We start from the raw sequence: 14836 nt of genomic DNA on the forward strand, positions 1-14836 counted from the left end.
AGCTTTCTTTTTTTCTTTTTTTTTTTTTGAGATGGAGTTTCGTTCTTGTCCCCCAGGCTGGAGTGCAGTGGCGTGATCTTGGCTCACTGCAACCTCCGCCTCCCCAGGTTCAAGCGATTCTCCTGCCTCAGCCTCTTGAGTAGCTGGGGTTACAGGTGTCTGCTACAATGCCCAGCTAATTTTGTATTTTGAGTAGAGATGGGGTTTCTCCATGTTGGTCAGGCTGGTCTCGAACTCCCAACCTCAGGTGATCCGTCCACCACGGCCTCCCAAAGTGCTGGGATTACAGGCGTGAACCACCGTGCCCGGCCCTGGTTGTAGCTTTCTTATAGAGAACATGCTTCGCAGTCAGCATTCCAGCCAGTTAGAGCTTTCCGTGGAGAGGCGCCCTCGTGCTGCCTGGTTCTTACAACCAACAGCTGCTCCTTCCTTTGTGCCTGTCCCTTATGTCAATTGCTTTATGCCTATTATCTCATTTAACCTTCACAACCCTTGAGATAGGTGCTGCTGTTATCCCATTCAGTAGATCAGAAAAGCAAGGCTCAGGTTATGGACTAAGAGCATACTCTAGAGAAGAGGTGGAGCTGGTTGAGTTACTTGGTCTGCAGAAAGGAGCATGAGGCCCAAATCTGTAGGCTACTGGATAAGGCAGTATGAAATATCTCCTTTAAAATATCATGTCTACTTTGGACATGAAATATCTTTTGTTTTGTTTTTTGAAACCGAGTCTCTAGCTCTGTCACCTAGGCTGGAGTGCAGTGGCATGATCTTGGCTCACTGCAACCTCCGCCTCCCAGGTTCAAGCAATTCTCCTGCCTCAGCCTCCTGAGTAGCTGGAACTACAGGCATCCGCCACCTCGCTGGTGGCATTCTTAGTAGAGCTGGAGTTTCACAATGTTGGCAAGGCTAGTCTCGAACTCCTGACCTCAGGTGATCCGCCTGCCTTGGCCTCCCAAAGTGCTGGGATTACAGTTTTGGTTTTTTTTTTTTTTTTTTTTAAAGACACAGTTTCACTCTGTCTCCCAAGTTGGAGTGCAGTGGCACGATCTGGGCTTACTGCTGTCTCTGCCTCCCATGTTCAAGTTTTTGTGCCTCAGCCTCCCGAGTAGATGGGATTACAGGCGTCCACCATCACACCCAGCTAATTTTTGTATTACTGGTAGAGACAGGGTTTTGCTGTGTTGGCCAGGCTGGTCTCGAACTCCTGACCTCAAGTGATCCGCCTGCTTTGGCCTCCCGAAGTGCTAGGATTACAGGCATGAGCCACCACACCTGGTCTGGACATGAAGTATCTTTACCAAGCACGGTTTTTGCCAAGTCCATGGTGTGTACTGAACCCAGCATGCTTGTGGACCCTGTGGAGTCGGCCTGTTCCTTAGAGTGGGCATCCAGATCTGTTCTTTGGCCCAGGGAGAGGAGCAGCCAGCTCTGAAAATGGAAACTGAAATGCCCGGGAGCTTTGTCCAGGAGGTATGGGGCAGGACTGGCTCAGGGCAAGGCGTTGGCCTCTTCCCATTTCCTCATGGGGGCCAGTTCCAAGTCGGTCTCCCAGGGTGGTTGCTTTCCTGTCCCCGAGAGCTCTAGCAGCGGACTGAGTGCAGCCATGTCAGGCGTTGCCAATACAGGCTCTGGGAATAGAGTGCTCCCTGCACAGGCTGCCGCGGCAGGCTTTTCTTCTGCTTGCTTGTCTCAAGAGAGTTTGGCAGGTCTAGATTGAAATGATTAGCGCGGTGGGGCTTCCCCCACTTTTCTTGGGGGATTATGTCGAGGTCTATTAAGCATGTTCCCTCGGTATTTAATCCCACTCTGACACGGATTTTGCCGGCAGTCTGTTAAGTGGCATCGCTGAAACCTGGTTGCTGTTTTGTGGAGACCGCCTTTGTGCTGTCGCGCCGGTGGCACACAGGATTCCCAGTTGGCTTGACTTCCTTTCCTTTTGCTTTCTGTTGAACAGAGTCTGAAAAATATAGTTAAGACCTCATATTCACGCAGGACATTTAGCTGAGAGGGCATCTCGGGTGTCGGGAGGGGGACCCCCTGAGGTGACTGTGGGCAGAGGTTAGCCCAGGGCTCGGAGGGACTTTGAGGGCATGACATGGCAGGATGGCCCTGATAATGCAGCGATCTGTTTATTGTCGCTGTCTCAGTGCCCCTTCATCAACCAGCAACAATTTAACAAAAAATCCTGTGTATTTCTCTGCCTCTCTCAACTCTAGGGAAACAAAGTTTCAAGTAGCCACTGCCTGTTTTGTGAAAAGTTGTATGGTTGGTTCCCTTTGAGTCCAGGTGTGCCTGGAGTTGTTGATATCGATAGTGTACAGAATCCCTCTTTGGCTCAGGTCTTTGCAGGGTGGATTTGAATGCTGTGCTTCTCTACCTTGGTGATTCCTTTCTAGAATCATTCTGGACAATGGTTAAGGCTCTTGGAGTTCCTTGGATGGTCTTTTGTCCTCTGCCCTCAGGTGTTAGATGTAGAGTAGCCTGTACCTTCGTCCGAGCCAGCGGGTGGCATCGAGACAGGGAAGGAGGCCTCAGCTGACCATGGGCAAGACTGTCGCCTGCTGTGTGGCAGTGTTGGACATAAGGGAGGGCATGCTGAGGCTGCCACCCACTCTGGCTGAGCTGGCCCTGCCCTGATGATGATCATGCACCTGCCTTGTGGACCAAGTGTGTTGTCATTTGTATCTTTTTTCCTACAAGGACAGTGCAGAAAAGGAGGGAGTCAAGCAACCTGGCACAGATTTGGCATTTAAAATATTAGTGACCTGGCCAGGCGCAGTGGCTCAAGCCTGTAATCCCAGCACTTTGGGAGGCCGAGACGGGCGGATCACGAGGTCAAGAGATCGAGACCATCCTGACTAACCCGGTGAAACCCCGTCTCTACAAAAAACAAACAAACAAACAAAAAAAACACTAGCCGGGCGAGGTGGCGGGCGCCTGTAGTCCCAGCTACTCAGGAGGCTGAGGCAGGAGAATGGCGTGAACCTGGGAGGCAGAGCTTGCAGTGAGCCGAGATCCGGCCACTGCACTCCAACCTGGGCGACAGAGCGAGACTGTCAAAAAGAAAAAAAAAAAAAATTAGTGACCTGGATGGTGATCATGTGCCTCTCAACTTTATGCCTTCCAGACTTAAGTGTCGAGAGTAACGTTGTTCTTAGCTTTTCTTGGTGAAACCCCAGCATGTACACCTCCAGTCTGTCCCAGGCCTTCTCGCACTCAGTCTCTCTCTCTCCCTGAGTTTCTCTTGAGGTGTGGCCCTGGCCCGCCCCCTATATTCCCATCAGGGTGCCACTTCACAGTGTCTGCACAGCTCCCGGCGGTGGGAAGTTTGCCATGTCACTGAGTAAGAGCTTCTCCCTTGGGACAAAACTAGTTTTCCCAGTCATGTGGCCCTTTCAGTGTGGGTGAGGCGTCCAGTGAGGGCTTTGCTCCACGCCTGGTTTCTGTGGGCCGCACCCCAGCGGGAAGGCGCCTCCCTTGTCAGGACTGCAGCCTGCGCCCCTGCCCCGCCCCCTCCCAAGTTTACTAGTCAGGGAAGCAACACGTGGGTGACGTCACCTGCGTTGTTGCCTTTGAAGCAGCAGAAAGAGTTTTGTGTCCTGCATTCTGTTTCAAGAACTGCGCTTGACCTCTGCCCAGGAGTATCTGTGGGGCTGGGCCACTTGGGTTTGAAATAGAACCCATCCCCTTTGAACTGGGAATGAGGGTTCATAGAAAAAGCCCTTCTTGAGGAGCTCCTTGATGTTTAGGTAGCAGTCCTGAGGCAGACAAAGGGAGGGACACAAGTGAAAGGACAGTGGAGGGTCCTGGGAGGAGTCTGCTGCATGTGCTGGAAACTTCAGGCAAGCACGCCTAATGCACTGGCTCCCGCCTGGGCAACTGCAGGCCTTTCCGCGGAGGTAGCTCCATTTGTGGCTAACCTTTTGGGGCCTGGGCTCATGACGTTTCCTCCTTACATCCCTTCTCTTTGTGTCCTAGTTAATTGAGATGGAAGGAGTTGGAGGCTCTCACACAAGCCTTTTTGTGGTCATTCGTGGGGAACTTTGGGAGCGTTTAAAATTATTCAAAAAAATTGTTTTTTTCCTTTACCAACCCCTGTACTTGTGAACACTGTGTCTGTGGGTTTGGCTCAAAAACTGGATTCTTTTTCCAGCTTCCCCCTCCTGAACCCAATTTCTTCCCTCACTCCTACCCCACCCCGTAGATATTTACATATACAGAATGTCCACTGGGCAGTGTCATGTTTGGAGAGCACTTTTAAAGTCCTGGGGATTGGGATGACATGGGGGAATTGGAAGAGTATAGGATGGGGAGCCAGAAGGGGTTCCCAGTACCTGCAGGTGAGTCAGAGGAGGGAGAGAAAGCAGGGGCGGTATCATGTGAGGTCCTCAGGAGGGGCCTGGGATCCGTCCCCCTCCTCCAGCTGCTCAGTGTTTGCTTGCCTCAAGCCCAGAGATGTGGGACTGACGAGGGTGGGTCAGACCTGGTGACCTGGGACTCTGAGCCTGTTTCCAACAGTTCTCATGGGGCTTTTGTAATAAAGTACTTTGAAGGGTTCTCAGGCCACAGCCCAGGCCTGCTTGTGAGTGGGTCCCAGGTAGCTTGGGGCCACCCCTGGTTCAGAACCAAGGCCCTCTCCATGGTGTACAGCCACCACCCTCAGCCTCAGGTGGCACTGATGCCCAGCTCCCTGGGGCCCGGGGCCCAGCAGGCGATCCTGGGCCTGGGAGGGAGGGGATGCAGGTCTGTGCTTTCTAGGAGAGGCACTTCTGTGGTCGAGCGAGGTTTAGAAGTGCCCTAAGTGCTTCACAGCAGAGCTGTATGGGTTTCTAGATTGTGGGGCTTCCTGGAAGTTCTGCAGTGTTAAGCATTGTGAATCCCCAAGATGGGGCTCTTCCCACGTATGTGACCATAGCATCTTGTCGGTTTCTTCTTCTAAGGACACTAGTCCTGTTGGGAAATCTGACATAGATGTATCCCGGTGTTAGTGGTAATGCCCTTAAACTCCTACCCCTCCCCCAGCCAGGTTAGACTGGAGCAAGCACAGTTCTTTCAGGGGGACGATAAGGGATGGAACAAGAGGCCATGGCCCCCGTGTCCTCCCAGGGTCTCACCTTGCTCACAGCAGTCAGGCCCTTGGTTCTTGTCAGCCTTGGCCAGCCCAGAGCCCTAGGAGGCCTCCTCTCAAACCCTGTGTTCATGGTGGCTTTGGGGTTCATTTGTAGGGAAGATGGAGAGTTGGAAGAAGGCGAATTGGAAGATGATGGGGCAGAGGAGACCCAGGATACCTCCGGAGGGCCTGAGAGAAGCCGGAAAGAAAAGGGGGAGAAGCATCACAGTGATTCGGATGAGGAGAAGTCCCACAGGAGACTGAAGCGGAAACGGAAGAAAGAGCGGGAGAAAGAGAAAAGGAGGTCGAAGAAGAGGAGGAAATCCAAGCACAAAGTAGGTCCAGGATTCACTGGGACTGCCACTGCCTGGCATCGGGCCTGGCTGAGAGCCCCAGGGGCTGAGCTTTTGCTGTCCGCCCCAGAGGGCACTCTTAATGCCTTTGCTTATCTCAAATTGGATAAAGACCTTTTTTAAGAGTCGGTAGCTTATGCTCCGTTGCCACTAAGTGCCCCAGGTGAGGTGTTTCCGGCACATGCCGGCATAGCTTGTCCTGAGGCTGACTGCGCCTGAGTGGCCCGCCTGCAGCAGGGTTGCTGAGTCTTCTTCCCCTGTCATTACAGCGCCACGCTTCTTCTAGCGATGACTTCTCTGACTTCTCAGATGACTCGGATTTCAGCCCCAGTGAGAAAGGGCACCGCAAGTACAGAGAGTACAGCCCCCCATATGCGCCGGTGAGTGACTGGCGTGCCCTGCTGAGCTCTGGGGCCGGGAGGAGTTCAGCTGCTTGTGTTTCTTGAGCACTTGCTGTGTTCTGGGCATTTTATGTGGGTTTCAGTCCTGGGTCATCAGGTATTAGTTTAATCCCCATTTTATGACTTAGGATACTGAGACTTAGACAATTTCAACAGGGCAGCCTAGATAACAAAGTGAGACCCCATCTCCACAAAAAATAAAAAAATTAACCAGGCATGCCTGTAGTTGCAGCTACTCAGGAGGCAGAGGTGGTGAGAAGATCCCTTGAGCCCAAAAGTTCAAGGTTGCAGTGAGCTGTGATCAGCCACTGCACTCTAGCCTGGGTGACAGAGCAAGACCCTGTCTCAAAAGGAAAAGAAAGTTTCAACAAAGTTGCCCAGTTCTGAAGTAGAGGAGCTGGGTTTGAACCCAGGCCCTAGCTGACCTCCGTGAGGTATGCTCTCGAGCTTCCTCCGTGCGGCCTTAGCAAGGCCCTGTATGTCTCAGAGAAAGATGCTGACTGGTCCATGTCATGGCTGACTGGCTTCCACTCTTCACAAATGACCTTTTTGGGAAATTGGCAAGAGAATGAAATGTTCTCAAGTGGCCCGTAGGCAGGCAGTACTCGGCCACTGTCGCTTTCATTTCAAGCAGCAATTTAAATTATTTGTTCATTTTGTATACCATTTCTTCCCCCAGAAAATTCCATAAGAGAAAAGCAAATCATCTTTTTTTTTTTTTTTTTTTTGAGGCGGAGTCTCGCTCTGTCGCCCAGGCTGGAGTGCAGTGGCGCAATCTCATCTCACTGCAAACTCCGCCTCCTGGGTTCACGCCATTCTTCTGCCTCAGCATTCTGAGTAGCTGGGACCACAGGCACCTGTCACCACACCCGGATAATTTTTTGTATTTTTAGTAGAGACAGGGTTTCACCGCATTAGGCAGGATGGTCTCGATCTTCAGACCTTATTATTTTATTTTTATTTTTTTGAGACGGAGTCTCGCCCTGTTGCCCAGGCTGGAGTGCAGTGGCCGGATCTCAGCTCGCTGCAAGCTCCGCCTCCCGGGTTTACGCCATTCTCCTGCCTCAGCCTCCCAAGTAGCTGGGACTACAGACGCCCGCCACCTCGCCCGGCTAGTTTTTTGTATTTTTTTTGGTAGAGATGGGGTTTCACTGTGTTAGCCAGGATGGTCTCGATCTCCTGACCTCGTGATCCGCCCGTCTCGGCCTCCCAAAGTGATGGGATTACAGGCTTGAGCCACTGTGCCCGGCCCAGACCTTATTATTTATTGAGACAGAGTCTTGCTCTGTTGCCTAGGCTGGAGTGCAGTGGGGCAATCTCGGCTCATTTCAACTTCCACCTCCCAGGTTCAAGTGATTCTTCTGTCTCAGTCTCCCGAGTAGCTGGGATTACAGGCGTGCGACACCATGCCCGACTGATTTTTGTATTTTTAGTAGAGACAGGGTGTTGCGATGTTGGCCAGGCTGGCCTCGAACTCCTGACCTCAGGTGATTCGCCCACCTCAGCCTCCCAAAGTGCTAGGATTACAGGCATGAGCCACTGCGCCCGGCCGGTTGAGAAATGTTTTAAAGTTAGTAGGTCTTTAAAGCTGTCCCAGGTATCCCATGACCCAGCATCATCCATCACAACAAGTGATTCATTGTCCAATACCATAGTTGAGATTGATCTTCTGGTGTAGGTTCGGCCTTCAGACCTGAGAGAGGCAGGAAATGGAACATTGCATGCTTTTTATGAACTAGAGCTGGAGGCATTTTAAAGATCTGCTCAAGTACTTGTATGTGTGTCTGTGTATCTAGCTGTATTTTGCATTGTCCTGTTTTTCTGTAATATGGACTTTTAAAAATTAGGCTTTTTGTTTGTTTGTTTATTTATTTATTGAGATGGGATCTCATTCTGTTGCCCAGGCTGGAGGGCAGTGGTGTGATCTCACCTCACTGCAGCCTCGAGCTGCCTGGGCTCAGGTGATCTTCCTGCGTCAGCCTCCTAAGTAGCTGGAACCATGGGCTGCCACACCAAAGCTAATTTTTGTACTTTTGGTAGAGATGGGGTTTCAAAATGTTGCCCAGGGTGTCTCAAATTCCTGGGGTCAAATGATCTGCCCACCCCGGCCTCCCAAAGTGCTGGGATTAGAGACATGAGCCACCATGCGCAGCCGACTTTTTTATTCATTCATTTATTTAGAGATGGAGTCTCGCTCTGTCGCCCAGGCTGGAGTACAATGGCACGATCTTGGCTTACTGCAACCTCTACCTCCCAGGTTCAAGTGATTCTCCTGCCTGAGCCTCTCAAGTTGCTGGGATTACAGGCGCCCCCCACCGCACCTGGCTAATTTTTTTTTTTTTTTTTTTTGTATTTTTAGTAGAGACGGGTTTCACTATGTTGCCCAGGCTAGTCTCGAACTCCTAACCTTGTGATCTTCCTGCCTTGGCCTCCCAAAGTGCTGGGATTACAAGCCTGAGCCACCATGCTTGTTGTTGTTTAATTGTTTTTTGAGACGGAGTCTCGCTCTGTCGCCCAGGCTGGAGTGCAGCGGCATGATCTTGGCTCACCACATCCTCTGCCTCCTGGGTTCAAGTGATTCTCACACCTCAGTCTGCCGAATAGCTGGGATTAGAGGTGCCCGTCACCATGCCTGGCTAATTCATTTTGTATTTTTAGTAGAGACTGGGTTTCACCATGTTGACCAGGCTGGTCTCGAACTCCTGAACTCAAGAGATCTGCCCGCCTAGGCCTCCCAAAGTGCTGGGATTACAGGTGTGAGCCACCGTGCTCGGCCTTTATTTTTTTTGAGATGTTGTTTTGCAGCGTCACCCAGGCTGGAGCGCAGTGGTGCAATCTCGGCTCACTGCAACCTCTGCCTCTCCCGGGTTCAGGCAATTCTGCCTCAGCCTCTCAAGTAGCTGGGATTACAGGTGCCCGCCCCACACTTGGCTTTTTTTTTTTTTTTTTTGCATTTTTGCATTTTTGAATTTTTAGTAGAGATCTCATTTCACGATGTTGGCCAGGCTGGTCTCCATCTCCTGACCTCGTGATCTGCCCGCCTTGGCCTCCCAAAGTGCTGAGACTACAGGCGTGAGCCACTGCGCCCGGGCCCCTGGTCCCCCGGCCCCCCGACTTTATTTTTTAGAGCTGTTTTAGGTTTATAGAAAATTGAGCAGGTAGTAGTAGAGTTCCCTTCTCCCCTCCACCTGCCCCCTTCCCTGCCCCCAGTTTCCCATTACCAATGTCTTGCTTTGTTGTGGTAACTTTGTTACAATTGATGAGCCAGTATTGATTCATTGTTATTACTTAGTGTTGTGTAGTTCTTTGGGTTTTGCCCAATGCACCCTTTATTGTTACATATTTACTATTATTCCATTGTCTGGATATACCAGTTTGTTTTCCATTTACCTGTTGGAGGATGTCTTGGTTGCTTCTGTTTTTATGAGTATCTTTAACTTCTTCTAGTACCACTTGGCACTACCACACTTTGGAACGCATCATTTGAGACGGCTTTCTAGCCCGGCTGCCAAGCAGGCCATTTATTGAATTCCAGGGCCCTAGCAAAATTGTGACTGAGCAGCCCCCTCCTGCTTCCCAGGCCCCTCCCTGTGTGCTTGCTCTGTATCCCTGGGAAATGCTCCCTTCTCCTCCCCTTCGTTCATCAGGGATTGGGGGTCTGTGGTTCTGTTTTCTTTCTAGCTCTGGTCCTTTATGAGGAACAGAAACACTTGGGCCCTCTGCTACCCCCACTTCCTGGTATGAGAACCTGTCCTCAGAGGGTCTGGGGACCAGCAGTGCAACCCTGGGACAGTAGCAGCACCCAGACAGACATGTTCATTTAGGGAACACTGGGGATCTTGGTAGTCTGCACCCGCAGCTGTGGGATCCAGCTCACCTCTTCTCCCCATCTCTGGGACGCAGTCCCACCAGCAGTACCCCCCATCGCATGCCACGCCCCTGCCCAAGAAGGCTTACTCCAAGATGGACAGCAAGAGCTATGGCATGTACGAGGACTACGAGAACGAGCAGTATGGGGAATATGAGGGCGACGAGGAGGAGGACATGGGCAAGGAGGACTACGATGACTTCACCAAAGAGCTGAACCAGTACCGGCGTGCCAAGGAGGGCAGCAGCCGTGGCCGAGGTGAGCCCTGCCTTGGCAATTTCTCCTCTGGGGCATTGGAGCCACCCGGGTGGCCTGGCCTCACAGAGCCTCAAGTTTGGTCACTTAGGGTTGGGATAAGTGTACAAAGAAGGGCCGGGATCTGCACGTGCGTGGCACAGGGGACCAGAGAGATCACCCTCTGGTCTGTGGTTGGGGTGGTGCCAGGCTGGTGTGAGGCAGGGAGAAGGCCAGCGTACCTGAAGGGTCACTTCCTGGTCGGCTGTCAGGGGAGAAGGGGATAGCTTCTCTCTCACCTGGGCTAGGGTCACTGACAGCTGGCTGCCCCACCCCGCAGCAGTGCGCCCTCATTCTCCCAGCCCCATCACCTGACAAGGTGTGACTGCAGTCCTTGCCTCTGCCCCACCTCTGAACCTTGCACCTGTGTCCTTTGGGAGGAAGGTGGAGGAAGCTTGAGCACCAGAGACACAGTAGCCCTGACTGGCCCCTTAGAACCATCTCTGCCGGCATAGTGGCTCATGCCTGTAATCCCAGCAATTTGGGAGGCCGAGGCAGGCGGATCACCTATGGTCAGGAGTTCGAGACCAGCCTGTCCAACAACAGCAACAAAAAAGAACCATCGAACTGTCTCCTGCCAGAAAGACTGCCCAGCCTGAGAGTGGCTTCTGGAATCTTCCAGCACAGGGGTTCTCAGACTTGTGAGCCCTGCCTGAGGCCCAGCTTGTTGAGTAGTTGTTTTTTTTTTGTTTTTTTTTTTTTTTTGAGACCGAGTCTCGCTCTGTCACCAGGCTGGAGTGCAGTGGCGCGATCTTGGCTCACTGCAACCTCCACTTGCCGGGTTCGAGCAGTTCTCCTGCCTCAGCCTCCTGAGTAGCTGGGATTACAGGCGCATGCCACTACGCCCAGCTAATTTTTGTATTTTTAGTAGAGACGGAGTTTCACCAGGTTGGTCAGGCTGTTCTCAATCTCGTGACCTCGTAATCCGCCCGCCTCGGCCTCCCAAAGTGCTGGGATTACGAGCATGAGCCACCTCACCCGGCTCATTCGTTCTTCTAGCAGTCTGTCTTGGACACCTCCCTGGGGCAGCCCCTGTGCTTTTCGGAGGTCCTAGACTGGTGCTGTCCAGTAGAATTAGATTGGAAGCCACCATATCACTTACATTTTCTGGTAGCCACATTTAAAAAGTGAAAAGGACACTGGATAGTCCCAGCTACTTGAGAGGTGGAGGCGGGAGAATCACTTGAGCCCTGGAGTTGGAGGCCAGCCTGGGCAACACAATGAGACCCCATCACTCTTTTTTGTTTATTGGGAGACAGAGTCTTGCTCTGTCACCCATTCTGGAGTGCAGTGGCACGATTTAGGCTTACTGCAATCTCTACCCTCTGCCTCCCAGGTTCAAGCATTTCTTGTGCCTCACTCCTGCAAGTAGCTGGGATTACAGGCATGTACAACCACACCCATCTTATTTATTTATTTAGTTTATTTTATTTATTTTTTTGAGATGGAGTCTTGCTCTGTCGCCCAGGCTGGAGTACAGTGGCACGATCTCGACTCACCGCAAGCTCTGCCTCCCGGGTTCATGCCATTCTCCTGCCTTAGCCTCCCAAGTAGCTAGGACTACAGGCGCCTGCCACCATGCCCAGCTAATTTTTTGTATTTTTAGTAGAGACAGGGTTTCACCATGTTAGCCAGAATGGTCTTGATCTCCTGACCTGGTGATCCGCCCACCTCAGCCTCACAAAGTGCTGGGATTACAGGCATGAGCCACCGTGCCCGGCCTATCTATTTATTTTTGAGACAGAGTCTCACTCTGTCACTTATGCTGGAGTACAGTGGCACCATGTTGACTCACTGCAACCTCCGCCTCCCAGGTTCAAGCAATTCTCGTGCCTCAGCCTCCCTAGTAGCTGGGATTACAGGCCCGTACCACCATGGCTGGCTTTTTTATTTTTGGTAGAGATGGGGTTTCACTATGTTGCCCAATCTGGTCTTGAACTCCTGAGCTCAGGCAATGCGCCCGCCTTGGCCTCCCAAAGTACTGGGATTACAGTTGTGAGCTACTGTGACTGGACTTAAGTTTTTGTATTTTTAGTAGAGGTGGGGTTTTGCTGTGTTGGCCAAGCTTGTCTTGAACTCCTGTTCTCAAGTGATCTGCCCAACTGGGCCTCCCAAAGTGCTGAGATTATAGGATTGAGCCACTGCACCTGGCCACTCTTCTTTTTTTTTTTTTTTTTAAGTGAAGGAAAAAGTGAAACCAATTAAATTAATTTTGATATTCTATTTTCAACCTAATATGTTTAAAATCTTATTTCAACATGTAATCAAATTAGACAAATGCAATATTTTATATTCTTTCTCACTTGTGTGTGTGTGTGTGTGAGAGAGAGAGAGAGAGACGTGGTCTCATTCTGTTGCTCAAACTGGAGTGCAGTGGCACAGTCTCAGCTCATTGCAGCCTTTGCCTCCTGGGTTCAAGCAATTCTCCCACCTCAGCCTCCCAAGTAACTGGGACTACAGGTGTGCGCCGCCACACCTGGCTAATTTTTCTATTTTTAGTAGAAACAAGGTTTCACCATGCTGGCCAGGCTGGTCTCAAACTCCTGACCTCAGGTGATCTGCCCACCTCAGCCTCCCAAAGTGTTGGGATTACAGGCATTAGCCACCACACCCAGCCTTTTTTTTATTTTAGCTAAGTCTTTGAAGTCCAGAGTGTGTTTTGGACTCTTGTCTAAATCACAAGTTCAAACTACAGGGCTAGCTAGTCTTGTCAGACTTCAAGGCTAGCATCTTATAGTTTGGACCAGACGTGTTAGTTGCTCATTAGCCCGTGGGCTGGTGTTTGCCATATTGGACAGTACAGCTCTAAGTGGACAAGTCCCTGTGAGGAAGGGGAGTGAGTACTGCAGTAGCTGTGTGTCCAGTGTGCTGAGGGACCCCCACTGAGAGAACCAGAGGGTCCACTAGCCTACCTGGGGCATCTAGGAAGGCTTCTTGGAGGAGGAGGAGGATGCTGAAGTGATTGACTTCAGGAGCAGAAAGTGGGTTGTCTTCTTTCTTGCCGGTGGCATCTGCTCCCGCTGAAGGCTCACTGTCTGAATCTCCATGCAGGCAGCCGAGGCCGGGGCCGGGGCTACAGGGGCCGAGGAAGCCGTGGAGGATCGCGAGGCCGTGGCATGGGCAGGGGCAGCCGAGGCAGGGGCAGAGGCTCTATGGGAGGAGACCACCCGGAGGATGAAGAGGATTTCTACGAGGAAGAGATGGACGTAAGGTTTCCTCTGGCCCTGGGGACGTCGGGGTGAGGCTGGTGGGCTTTCGGGGGCGTGAGCACTGCTCATAGAGGCTGTGAGGCTAAGGTAGGAAGACATATGACCCTTCTGAAGGAAAGGAAGCCTCAGAGGGCAGATGTATGTGTTTAAAAATGTTCATTTATCATTTTGGAATAGATAAAACCTTCATGTGGTTTAAAGTAGAAAAGGTATCAGCCAGGCGTGGTGGCTCACGCCTGTAATCCCAGTACTTTGGGAGGCTGAGGCAAATGGATCACAAAGTCAGGAGATGGAGACTCTCCTGGCTAACACGGTGAAACCCTGTCTCTGCTGAAAAATATAAAAAATTAGCCAGGTGTGTTAGCACGTGCCTGTAGTTCCAGCTATTCATTCAGGAGGCTGAGGCAGGAGAATCACTTAAACCCGGGAGGCGGGGTTGCAGTGAGCCAAGATCGCACCACTGCACTCCATCCTGGGCGACAGAGCGAGACTCTGTCTCAAAAAAAAAAAAAGAAGAGGTATCACAGGATGTGCTGTGAAAAACATCCTGTCACTAGAGAGAAGTTTCCTGAAAGTCCTCTAGAGACATTTCCAGCCAGGCACGTGGTCCTTCATCCCTGCCCCCACCCGGGAGAAGGAGTGGCAGGCGCACTGCACCTGCTATCCTGGTCCTACCCACAGACCTTCCATGCCAGTCCACGGCCCGTTGCCCACTTGCCCTTTTGGAGCCCCACAGCGATGTGTATGTAGGGAGGCGCCATGCTGGGTTTGCCTATTGGGTTGGGTTTTCAGGGTGAAGACTGCAGTGGGAAGGATTGGGACCACCTGTCTGTCATCAGGCTCTGTGGAGACGGGTTATGGTATGAGTCCCCTGGATGGTCACCATCCTTCAGAAAGGGGCAGTGTGTAGGTGGGGACAGTGTTCATTGTTCCCTACCTGACGTTCTCTTGCCCTCTCCTCTGCGGATTCCAGTATGGAGAGAGTGAGGAGCCAATGGGAGACGACGACTATGATGAGTACTCCAAGGAGCTGAACCAGTACCGCCGGTCCAAGGACGGCCGAGGCCGAGGTAGGCAGGGCCTGGAGGGGACACGCTGGGTGGGGCAGGGATTCCAGCAGCTGCTGGAATCTAGTCCCAGGGGTGGGGAGGGGGTGGTCGGCAGGTTTTAACACCGTCTCCCCTCCACAGGGCTAAGTCGAGGCCGTGGCAGGGGCTCCCGAGGCCGAGGGAAAGGGATGGGCCGGGGCCGAGGCCGAGGTGGCAGCCGAGGAGGGATGAACAAGGGCGGGATGAACGATGACGAAGACTTCTATGATGAGGACATGGGCGTGAGTTGACTCCACTCTGATCTGATGTTTGGGCCAAGATCCCTTCTTAGCCTTTTTTCCCTTTAATGAGTCGTTCTGTAAGCTGATCCTGTCCCCTTTGCTGTCATCAGCCACCCCCCAGAGGGCTGGCCAGCGTTGACCAGCTTAACCAGTGATATCATGAGGAGATAGATGTACTGCTGCTGAGACCCTGTGTTTAAAACCATGTCATTAGCAGCACCTGCAGCCATACCTAACACGTCTCTGAGGTTCAGAAGGTTCTAGGTGAACT

At 51.9% G+C, this 14836-nt stretch overlaps 1 protein-coding gene across 6 annotated transcripts in view; it reads left to right on the forward strand.

Moving 5' to 3' along the window:
- The window catches only part of ZC3H4 (zinc finger CCCH-type containing 4), a 53346-nt gene that overhangs the window by 16343 nt on the left and 22167 nt on the right, over positions 1-14836 (forward strand). For all 6 annotated transcript variants that reach the window (XM_007997328.3, XM_007997333.3, XM_007997329.3 and 3 more), the window contains 6 exons: positions 5226-5445; positions 5733-5843; positions 9768-9990; positions 13078-13232; positions 14209-14305; positions 14426-14565. In XM_007997328.3, the coding sequence (XP_007995519.3) occupies positions 5226-5445; positions 5733-5843; positions 9768-9990; positions 13078-13232; positions 14209-14305; positions 14426-14565 (946 nt within the window). The remainder of the gene's footprint in view (positions 1-5225; positions 5446-5732; positions 5844-9767; positions 9991-13077; positions 13233-14208; positions 14306-14425; positions 14566-14836) is intronic.

Source organism: Chlorocebus sabaeus, chromosome 6 (genome assembly GCF_047675955.1).
Source record: "Chlorocebus sabaeus isolate Y175 chromosome 6, mChlSab1.0.hap1, whole genome shotgun sequence".
In the NCBI taxonomy this organism is placed as follows: domain Eukaryota; kingdom Metazoa; phylum Chordata; class Mammalia; order Primates; family Cercopithecidae; genus Chlorocebus; species Chlorocebus sabaeus.